This window comes from Dipteris shenzhenensis, chromosome 1 (assembly GCF_047967505.1).
Source record: "Dipteris shenzhenensis isolate YYH24624 ecotype China chromosome 1, Dip_SZ_1.0, whole genome shotgun sequence".
NCBI lineage: Eukaryota > Viridiplantae > Streptophyta > Polypodiopsida > Gleicheniales > Dipteridaceae > Dipteris > Dipteris shenzhenensis.
In genome coordinates, this window is record NC_141596.1 from 21,424,657 (window position 1) to 21,436,740 (window position 12,084).

At 45.3% G+C, this 12,084-nt stretch overlaps 1 protein-coding gene across 1 annotated transcript in view; it reads right to left on the minus strand.

Annotated features, from left to right (window-relative positions):
* The window catches only part of LOC147905533 (uncharacterized), a 46,994-nt gene extending 35,203 nt beyond the window's left edge, over positions 1–11,791 (minus strand). The window contains exons 1-4 of the mRNA XM_087380448.1: positions 11,554–11,791; positions 11,355–11,466; positions 7,498–7,534; positions 7,192–7,261 (exon numbers count right to left, since the gene is read on the minus strand). Coding sequence (XP_087236574.1) covers positions 7,192–7,261; positions 7,498–7,534; positions 11,355–11,466; positions 11,554–11,758 — 424 coding nt within the window. The 5' untranslated portion in view covers positions 11,759–11,791. The remainder of the gene's footprint in view (positions 1–7,191; positions 7,262–7,497; positions 7,535–11,354; positions 11,467–11,553) is intronic.
* Positions 11,792–12,084: the final 293 nt, after the last annotated feature.

Sequence of the window (12,084 nt, forward strand, 5' to 3'; positions counted from 1 at the left end):
AGTCAGGGAAACTAGATGGGTCGAACTACCCAATCTGGAAGGTGAAAATCCGGCGTCATTTAGTGGCTCGGAAGTTGTGGAAACTGACAACGGGCATGGAGGCAAAGCCCGAAGATATGCTGGACAGCAAAGGGAAGATTCTCATTCCAGTAGATGGAGAAGAGCTTGAAAATTGGGAAGACATAGATGCCCACTCCCTAGCATTAATCATAGGAGCCACGGCGGACTGTTCTTCCGCACATCCAGATGGCCGAGACGTCTGTAGAGGCATGGGCTATTCTGAAGGATCTGTATGAAACAAACAACACATCTCGTATCTTGCTTCTTCAACATCAACTGTACAAATCTGGATATGAATGGGGGGGACAATGTTCATGACCATCTGACAATAGTCAAGGTGGTAAGGGACCGGCTCGCGGCAGATGGTCAAAAGGTAGACTCGAGTCATCTAGCATTGCTAACGTTACACAAGCTACCTCGCAGTTTCAAGAGTTTCGTGACTACCGCCACTGTAGGACAGAGAACCAAGCCTCTCACCTTCAAGGAACTTGGCCCTTTACTATTGCAGGAAGAGGCTCGTGAAAAGCTATTTACTCAATCCGACGAGAAGGCTCTCGTGGCAAGGGACAAGCCCGGCAAGGGTAAGTTCAAAGACTCCAACAACAACAAGACCGAGGATGCAGAGAAAAAGAGGCAGATGAAATGCTTCTATTGTGAGAAGCTTGGTCATTATGCTAAGGAGTGCCGCAAGAAGAAGGCGGACCTTAAGCGAAAGAAGGAGTCCAAGTCCAAAGAGGAGCCAAAGACCAAATCGGCAAACGTCACAACCGGCGCTCTCTTCATCATCACTGAGTACTGCTCAGCCTACGTAGTCAGCGAAGGAGAGGAAGGTTGGGTACATGGACGAGAAGGCTCTCGTGGCAAGGGACAAGCCCGGCAAGGGTAAGTTCAAAGACTCCAAAAACAACAACAAGACCGAGGATGCAGAGAAAAAGAGGCAGATGAAGTGCTTCTATTGTGAGAAGCTTGGTCATTCTACTAGGGAGGGCTGCAAGAAGGCGGCGGACCTTAAGCGAAAGGAGGAGTTCGAGTCCAAAGAGGAGCCAAAGACTGAATCGACAAACATCACGACCGGCGCTCTCTTCATCATCACTGAGTATTACTCAGCCTATGCAGTCAGTGAAGGAAAGGAAGGTTGGTACGTGGACAGTGGAGCTTCAAAACACATGTCCAACAAGGAGTGGTTCAAATCCATGGAAGGTACGCATCCCGATTCCAAGGTCATTGTGGGGGATAACCGGACATGCCTTGTGAAGGGTGTTGGTAGTATTCCATTCATCACGACTGCAGGAAACGAGGAGCTGATTTCTGGTGTACTGTATGTACCGAACTTGTGCAAGAACCTTTTGTCTGTCAGGCAGATGGACAAGCACAATATGTCGGTCTTATTCGACAACGACATAGTCATTGTCACATTCAAGGCAAATGGAAAGGTGGTGGCTCAAGAAGTCGAGGAGCATGGGCTGTATCAGCTCAATGCTCTATTGGTGCACGGGGACCATGGCAGATCCAAATTGTGGCATGAGTGGTTCGGTCACGTCAATTATGGCACTCTCGCTGAGATGCAGAAGTCAAAGATGGTGCATGGACTTCCACCAATTGTGTAGGCAATGATCGTGTTTACATGGCTTGCTTGGAGGGCAAGCAACACATGGACAAGTTCCCACAGGAAGCCTCATCACGGGCCAAGAAGCCGCTCGAGTTGGTTCATGCCCAATGTCAACAAATTCATTCGCAGGTTCGAGTATTCTATTTTATTCGTGGATGATTTCAGTCGCATGACATGGGTATGAAGTCTCAGGCTTATGAGAAATTCAAAGACTGGAAGGCCCAGGTAGAGAAGGAGAGCGAGGGGGTAATCAAAGCCTTCCGCACAGACATAGGGGGAGAGTTCACTTCTACCGCGTTTTTGTAGGAAGCACGGGATCAAGAGACATCTCACTACAACTCGCACATCTCAGCAAAATGGAGTTGCTGAGAGGAAGCACAAAACCATCACAGAGACAAGTTTGACCATGTTGCGAGGGAGGAATCTCTCAAAAGCTTACTGGGGTAAGACGTGAACACTGCCGTTCACATCCTCAACAAAACCAAGACCAAGGTTGTTGATGGCAATACACCATATGAAGCTTACTATGGTAAAAAGCCCACGATATCTCATTTACGAGTTTTCGGTTCTAATGCATTTGTTCATGTGCATAAAGATGAGAGGACGAAGCTTGATTTCCATAGCCGAAGATGTATCTTTGTGGGATACAGTGAAGAATCCAAGGCCTATCACCTTTTTGACTCGAAAAAGAAGAAGATCCTTATCAACAAGTACGTGATCTTTGAGGAGTCAAAGCCACAGCCTGCAGAAGAGGTTCCTGAACTTCCGTCATTACCCCCACTCAAGGTCACCATCCAAGAGGTGGAGACGGCTCAAGACCCCAAGGAGGAGGAGGAGAAGCATACTGTTCTAGAACCTGCTCCCAAGGCCGACTCTAGCAAAGGCACCTCCATCAGAGAAGAAGCTACCTCAGCGGTATTTGAAGACTTTAGCAGACTCACAAATCACGGACATTCCCGAGAACAATTCCGGTCCCTGGACTGCGACGGTCTCAATGCAACATGAAGACTCCCTCCATGAACTACGATATGGTGGGTCATCTTGAGAAGCCCCGTTCCTTCCAAGAAGCGAAGGATATTCTAGACTGCAGGAAACCATGCAGGCAGAGATGGATGTCATTTTGAAAAATGACACCTGGTTTAGTGCCCAAACCAACGAAGTTGAAGGTCATTGGCACTAAGTGGGTGTACAAGCTTAAGTTCAAGTCAGATGGGAGCTTGGACAAGTACAAAGTGAGATTGGTGGTGAAAGGCTATGCACGGTCCGAAGGACTTGACTTGACTTCGACGAGACCTTCACCCCCACAACTAGGATGGTGACCATTCAGATAGTCATTGCCTTGGCTGCTCATCACGGTTGGCCTATCTTTCATATGGACGTCAAGTCTGCATTTTTGAATGGAACCCTGGAGGAGGAGGTATCTGTGGACAGTGGCACAGCCACCAGGATTTTAGATTCCAGGATCCCCATAAAAAGTTTGCAAACTGAAGAAGGCCTTATACGAGCTGAAACAAGCCCCCAGAGCTTGGAACCAGCGGATAGATGTTTTCTTCAGAAGATTGGACTTCAGCAAAGAGGCAAACCTTTATCTCAACACAGAGAGCTCAGAGGGATTTGCGGCTGGTATTAATTCTATATGTGGATGACCTCATCATTACAGGGGATTGTACGAAGAAGATTGCTCAGGTCAAGAGACTTCTCATGGAGGAGTTCAAGATGACTAACTTAGGCATACTTCACTACTTTCTTGGGATTGAAGTGAAGCAGGGAAAGAGCTGTATCTTTACTTCACACGAGAAATATTACAGGGAACTACTCAAATGCTTTTAGATGGAAAATTGCAAAGTTGCACACTCTCCCATGGAAACTGGTCTGAGGCTAAGTGTGCGTGATCCATCAGAGCTGGTTGATTCATCACTATATCGACACATGGTGGGGAGTTTGCTTTACCTCACCAATACCAGACCGGATATTTCCTACGCAGTTGGATTGCTCTGTCAGTTCTCCGCCACACCCAAAAAGGCCCATTGGGACGAGTACCTGCACCTACGGCATCACTTAAAAGAGAGGCATTGAGTTGGGAGGTTCTGCAATAGTGATTGGGCAGGTGATATTGATACCCGGAGATCGACCTCTGGATACCTTTTCTTACTCTCATCAAGAGCTGTCATGGCTGAGTAAGAAACAACCTATTTTCGCCCTTTCATCTACAAAGAGGAAGTACAGGGCTGCTTGTACAGCGGGATGCGAAGCATTGTGGCTCAGGTGGATCTTGGAGGACATGAATGTGGCCCAAGAAGATGCGACGGTGGTTATGTGCGACAACCACGGTTGCATAGCGATAGCCAACAACCTCGAGTTTCATGCACAGATGAAGCACATCGAGGTCCACTACCACTTTGTTCAAGAACTCATCAACAAAGAAGTCATAGAGTTGATGTACTGCCCGACAGACAGACAACATCTCCGATGTCTTCACGAAGGCGCTTCCCAGGGAGCAGATGAAACACCTCATTCAACGCATGGGGATCGGTCCACAGTTTTGTCATTGAGAGGGGGTGTTAGAAGTGTCACTGCCCCACCTGTGAGCCCCCGATTTGAGGGGACAAGGGGGCAGGAGACTATAGGGGATGGGGGGGCTGAGAGCACCTTGCTGTAAGAAGGCAGCACCCTACGTGAAACACTGCGCCAGTATCACGGGCCCATGCGGGGGCATCTACAGCACATGAGCATCAGCCAGCGGCAGCCCAAAAGGCCCTGCATATGTGGCCTTATATAGGCCAAAGGGTTGGCCCAGAAACTGACCAGAAGGCAGCCATCTTGGCCCTTCTGGGGGTCGGTTTCTATGGATTGGAACTGACTGAAAAGCCGGCCAGTTCTAGGGGCTGGCTGCCCACCTATATAAACCCCCTCCCCCCCACACTTCTCTTCATCACTTGCACTGACCAGCCTTGCACCGGCAAGCGCGCAGGGAGAGGAGTTGACTCACAGTTTGGTACAGCATCTCCTTGCTGTTTTGTATGCTCACCTCTTGAGCTTTTGTCAGCCCATTGTTGTGGAAGAATATATCTGAGTTTTGCTATCTTTCTCTCCCTTGCTCTTTGAGTGTTGTTTGAGCTGTGATCGGGAGTCCGAGGAGTGAGTGATACTATCCTCTACTTTCCAGTCGGCGGGTGCGTGAGGGTGGAGGCAGAGCAGGAGGAGCACGGGGGAGGCGGAGGTGGGCTGGAAGGAAGGGAGGAAGGGAGGGAGGCTATGGCGAGGAGGAGCTTCAAGAGCAGGGAGCAGCCACCAAGCTGCACAATTTTACTTGGGTCCATCCCCTTCCTATCCTACACTGATCTATCCTCTTGTTGGGCAGGCACACCCACAAAGCAGCCCTCACTCCTACTGTACACCAGGAGATGTCAAACTCTAACAGCATCAGTACAGGGATGGACTCAGGCTACCATGTAGGCAGCAAGATGGCTGCCACATGGGCAGCAGAAAGAGATGCTTCTAGTGCTATTTAATGACAGCCCAATGGGCCACCTGTGTCAGCATTTTGGGCTGGGTGGTTGCCCTGTTTAAGAGGTAAATGTGGGGGCTGGAAAGAGCCCAGTAATGAGCCCACATGGCGGACCAAAGGGCTGGGAAGACAGGCCCGGATTTGGGGGTTTATAGGCCCCAAGAGCAGCTCCTGGTCAGCCTGTTCAAGTCGGCCAGTATGGCTGCAAACAGATAGACAGCAGCCAGACCCAGGTTTGATCAAGAGGGCTGGTCGGCCCCTTATAGGTTGGCTGATCTGGTCAGCCTGCAGACTGCAGGTTGGCATTTATCCCCTATATAAGGAGCACCACTTGGGGCTTATACCTAGATGAATCCAGGAACATTCCCAAAGTCATCCTCTAAAAACACAACATAGTGCAGTTTCAATCTATCGAGAGTCACTTATAAGATTGAAAACCATAAACTCCATAACGCATAGCAGGGACTAGCTACTATGACATCCCCACTGATGTCATCAGCGCCCAACAGTGGGTGTAGACCATAGTATAAAAGTATGCTCTCACACATACAAATCCACACACCCACACATACTTGAGCATCCATTTATACAAAGTCTTCGTACTAAGTTTCTGTCGGCACTCCGGAGGTGAAGGGCAAACTCAGCCATGACGAAGGCTAGCACTAAAGGAGAAGGCTAGCACTTGGGGCTTCCAGGGATTCCAGTCTGCAGATCACCTTTTAGGGTGAAGAACAGACGCAGTTCCAGTGATCAGCAATTAGTTCAGTGTAATGCAGCGGGCAGATTTTGGTGCATGCCTTAAGAAACAAGGGGAACACAAGACACATACTGAAGCCTACCCAGAGAGGCACGTGGCAGTTTGGAGAAGATTTGCATCAGACACTGCAGCACGCAGAGTTTGAAATGGTGCCCTACCTCAGCAGAACTTGCTGCAGGTGTAGGTACACTGGCGAAGCTTGTTCTATATGGTATACATCATCTGTAAGAGATCTATTACTGGCTGTACATATGTGTATTCTTTCTCTCTCCAGTTCTGAAAGTGTTCTCTATCTATCTCTTCTTCTAAGTTCAAAGTCTCGAGCGAGATACGTGAGTGTTGCAAAATCTTCCATACAGTTGGGGACTGCAAGGACATTCATCTACACATTGCATGAGCTTTGCTCTGTTCAAACAAGCGTATGTGTATTTTCCAACAATCGGTAATTGCAAGGACATTAATCTCTCTACACGTTGTATTAGCTATGCTATGCTATAACAAGTGTAGGTTTATTTTGCAATCGCAACGATAGCTTTCTGCATATCAAGTCTTTAGTCATATAACGCACACTCGAAAGTAGTTCGTAACCACATGTTTTGAACCTACCCTTTACAATTCAATATGCAAAGACAGCTGAGTTCCTGCCACTTCCCTCGGAGTTGAACACAACTTTTACAATCCCATTAGACCACAACTGTTGTATAGCTGACACATTTCATCAGTCTAGCATACTCACTCAAATGTCCAAGATATACTTACAGAATATAGCAGATCTGAAAAACATGGATTACTTAATCCCTCCCTCATGTAATGAAAGCACTAAGAAGTTGGTTACCATGTTGTTTTGTAGTACTCGACACAGGAAAGGGAAGGGCCATTTGCTTAAAATTTACTATGTGCTGCAAGACACACTGCCTTTCCAAATGTATCAAGGCTACAACTGCAAGCATGTGGATTCAACCGATCCATCTATTGGCCAAACTACATCCTGAGTGCTGGCTTCCTGCGCCTCGACCTAATTTAGATCCATAGGCCCTCCCCAGCTGATGTTTCCTGTTGCTAATGTCCCTAAATCTGAAAACTTTTTTAAAAACCTGATATCATTGTTACTTTTTCCCAGATTAAATAGATGCATGAAAAAATGTCACCTTTTGTATGGTATTTGAGATCTGAGGGTGTTATGTAGGGTGATTTTGTTCAAATTTTACCAGATAAATTAAGACTTCATATTTTTGGAGCTATAACAGTACAACTTACAAGCAGTGCAGGGAAAGCCTCCCATAACAGCTACAGGCTGAACAGAGGCGGTAGGGACGATCCACTTTATCTGTAAGGTTCACAATAAAATCAGGCCAGACTTTCAACTAAAAGGCATTGCATAATCTACCATGAAAACCACAAACAATCTCAGCATGGCACTAAATTTGATGCTATGAGGGTCATAACAGATAGTGAATAATCGAACAACCATTCTGTTGACTTTCAATTTTCCTGATACATACTTCAGCCCTAATTACGGAGCACCACAATATCAAAAAACGAGCCTGATTACTGTAAACTTACATTGTGAAGCGGAAGTTTCTCTAGTTCTTCAGCCCAGCTGCAAAAAAGACAGATTTGTCAACAAGCAATAAACCTGCTATGAAAACTTTTGCCAGTTACCCAAACATACGGCATACAGATCGGCAAACAATATGCAACAAGAGAGTTCTCCCACAAAAATAGCATTGAAATGTGAAAGCTTAAGCAACAAAGTTCCTAAAAAGTAGTATCATTCAAGCGCAGGAGCAGTAGAGGTAGCTGTTGGGGTTTTAGACGAAGGTCGTAGCATAAAAAGAGAAGTACAAATTTCCAATTGTCAGGACCTATGTGCAGGCAGAAAAAGTCTCTCTGGTAATTCGCAGCACATAAGAGCATGCCCAGATACACACCAGTAGCAGGAAATACTTTACTTTCGAATTCTATAACGTGGGGGGCGGTAGTTGAGGGAGGAGATCTTTGAGGAGGATCTCCCTTTGCCGATGCATCTCAAGTAAGAACAGCCCAAGGCATCTCTAGTCCGGGAACTCCATGATCCTGAAAAGTGGCCCAAATCCCTCCCTGAAATATAGTGGAATCTCCCCAGTATCTCATAGTACACGGTGCATCAACATATGTAGTGCTTCTCTGTCTCTACCTCAGCGACGTATTGCTTCTCTATCTCGTAGTACACGGTGCATCAACATATGTAGTGCTTCTCTGTCTCTACCTCAGCGAGGCAAAGCCTGCAGATCCTGTCCGCCCAGTCTATTCCCTCAAACCTCCCAGTCTCAAATGCAAAGTCTATGTGATAATATGTCCGGATCTTACCGATGGCAATCCTCATGGCATGTGACATGCGGACCTCCATGTATCCAGGTCAAAGCTGTCCTCTGTAAACCTGAGAAGGTGACCCTGTAGAAGGCCATCTTGGTGCTGAGGCCCTACGCCAGCACCACCCAAGTATGGGCAGTTGCCTCAAAACTGTCTTTTATCAACATGAGAAGGAGATAAGAATGCTACAGATGGAAGCCATCCATTTAACATCGGTAGCACGACAGGAGAAGATCCTCACAGAGGATGCAAGAGGCCAAGGTAGAGCTAGTAATTGTCTGAAGAGGTCTAACCGGATGAGCTGGTTGATCTCCACGCGTGCTCTACCTCAACATTGCTTCTGGCAAAACCCTTGCTACTATAAGACTAAAAGATAGAACTATAAGCTCTTATCTTCATGCTCTTTAAAGTCTCTCCAATCCTAGAGAAGGCCTGCACTTCATTCATTGTTGTCATGCATTAGTAATGTCAAATTCTTACACTATTCATTACCATTTTACCAGCTACTGCAAAGAATGCAATATTCCATGCTCAAACAAAGCACATAGAGGTCAAGTACCAATTTGTTTGAGATCTGGCAATGGCAAATTGGTAAGTACTTTGCAAATGGCATTAAATACCTCATCTATCTAGAGGTCTGATAGGGAGGGATACACTGGTCATAGCACATTAAAAGCATGAATGCACAAAGCCCTATCCTATGCCAGCCAAAAACACAAGTGCATGAGATGATCACAGCACATAACATAGTATGCTCGCAAAGCATCAAAGGCACATAAGGAAATCAATATACCTAGATGAATCCAGGAACATTCCCAAACTCATCCTCTAAAACAATTTCAATCTCATGATAGTCACTCACAAGGTTGAAAACCATAAACTCCATCATGCATAGCAGGGACTAGCTACTATGACATCCCCACTAACGTCATCAACGCCCAACAGTGGGTGTAGACCATAGCATAAAAATATGCTCTCACACATACAAATCCACACACCCACACATACTTGAGCATCCATTTATACAAAGTCTTCGTACTGAGTTTCTGTCGGCGCTCCAGAGGTGAAGGGCAGACTCAGCCATGATGAAGGCTAGCACTAAAGGAGAAGGCTAATCAAAAGGTAGTCCAAAATCTCTTCATTCAAGCTACAACTGCTTGTGAAGTCTAAACATTTTCATTTTAGTCTCTCCCCAATGAGCATCTAAATCTAAATCTAGAACAAAGCATCTTGCAACAAGAAGCATCGAGTATCCACCCATTACTACCCATCCATTACATAGGACCCCTTGCAATGAGATGGTTCCTCTTTATAACCACCATAAATCTCCATCATATGATTCCTCTTTGTTGCCTCCTTGTTTGAGTTTAAAATGTTCTTGGTGAAGCCTTTATTATGTTTTTAACTAGCTTATACTCCATAATACCATAAGAATGCTATCAAGAATATGCATTCCGAGAGTTTCAACCACCAACATAATGTAGGTATCAGTGCACTCCCTACTTGATACAACTCAATTTACTACTATAGTTCTCAAACCAATCATACCATATTTAAAACCACCAAATATAGCCATAGTATGGCTTTTGAACTTTTTAGTGAATCTTCTTCAGTTACCCACCAATTTAGTGAAAGGACCTAGCAAGTTCAGTTGGATCCTAGCCATTCCAACCATGACGATGTTCATGTTACTTAATGACAAGCAAATGCGATACATGCTAAATAAAGGAGCCCCAAGAGACACAAGGTTTGCTGAGTTGGGAAATGAAGGGTTGCCCTGTCCATTTCTCTTCTATACAGTTTAGGCCTTTCAACACCGACCCCATTTGTCATAAATAGAAACTCCTGTATGATCACTGCTTACAGCATACTTTGGCGGCAAGATAAATGCAGTCTGAAGGCCAGCCAGCTGTGATACAAAAGCTGATCCAACAATACAAGAGGTTTCAGCGTTGACTGTTTATCACGAACCAAGGAATGTGCCTCTCCTTCACAGCCAACAACATAATACCACTGAGAAAAACTTATTGCTACTCATAGCAGCTCTAACAAATTTGCCTCGTAAACACATGGAAGAACAGGTTATCAGACACTCTGTTGAAATACAAAGGCATGCTTGTACAGTTCCAACGTCAGCTGAAAGCAACATTTCTTCAGGTTCTAGAGTTCCAGGCTACATGGATGGACAAAAGACCTGCTGCAAATTCGTTTGTGTCTTTATTAATTATTACTAGATAGTTGGGGAATAAATTTCACATCTCTCTCATATTGTGCAGAGGAAATTGGCCCACCCATCAGATTGCAGCACCTTGTGATTGTCACAACGCTGATGAACCGGACCCCCAACGCCCTTTTCTTGGTTAAGTGTAAAAGAGCAAACCCAATACGTAGATCTCGGACTGATATCAGTGTATTTTTCAGGCAATAAAAAAACATTTTCAACTATTTCTTGAAGATGATGACGCCCATCATACTAGTGATCATCAATGTTGCTTTTAGGTAATTTGCAGGTTCAACTTTTCTAAACCTTCTCTGTTTTTTGCAAAAAGAATTTAAAAAAAGCGTTTTATCTTGCCATGAACTATCATCAACCTTGAGAGTTCCTCTTCAAAAAAAGACCACAGCTACTCTTGCAGTTAGATCCAATTATGACGGTGACACTTTCGAGGTTGCTGATCCGAAGTGTCACTAGGTTTTGAGTACAGTTTGCGGTGGTCAACATGATAGGTAACAGTTCTAAGCTCCTGTTTGTATGGCCACAGCCTGTCATCGACATTGTTTGTCTTCTGTATTCAATCTGAATGTCCCATTGCCCTAATAGACTACAATGCTGCTTCATTAGAAGTTACATCACGGGCAAGTTCCAAATAGGAGGACAACAGGGCGATACAATGATGCGATAAATGGAATACAAGTGACTAGAAAGGTAAAGGGTATAAAGTATATATGTTCAAGATTGTTTTGGTCTAACATTCTGACGGTTCGATCTAGATTCTACACGTACGACGCTTAGCAGGTCCGACAACGTAAAAACTCAAAGATTCTAAGAGGAAAAAAGGTATAGGTACCTCGCACCAACATCCCCAAGACCATGCAGCCAAACGACAGTGGCCTTATGCTCGCCTTTGGGCGGAATTGCATGCGTCTTTCCGAATTGCAGCTTTTTCCGAGGTTGGAAGCCTGCAGGAGCAACAATGAAGAGCCATGAAGTGAAGGAGGCTGGTAAGAAGCGATGGGAAAAGAAGGGGACGAGAAGGAGAAGCGCACTCATGTTGGGAGGAGCAGCAGATGAACTGATATCGGGAGGGAGACTGGCGAGATCGGTGAGCTCGGTGGAATCCATTGGGTGGGGAAGAAAGGATTGGGAGTGGAGGAGACGAAGGGGAAAGAGGGTGAAGCTATGGTGATGAAAAGAAAAAGAAGAGAGGGTGAGGCTTGCAAAAGGGGAAAGCCCAAATGCTCCTGCACTCATTTTGAGACAACCATTTGCTTCATTCAATTTTTTCTACTTCTTTTAATTACATGCCCCTATTCTCCTCAAACTCTTTCATTTGCACAACATTTATTTTCTCTCACTTCAATTTCTTTACATTAGGTGCACCTTTTAGGTGTCTCATTCGCCCTTTCCCTTCCTTTATGGGATCTTGGAGTTGCGTTCTCAATGCTATATAATTCTATTTAAAAATGTGTTCAACATCAAAAAGTGGACTCCAAAGAATTCAGAACAGCAATTCTAGCCCCTAATTAGTTGATTATGTAACACCAAGTGATTGTAGAACAACAGTCGTAGCCCCTGGT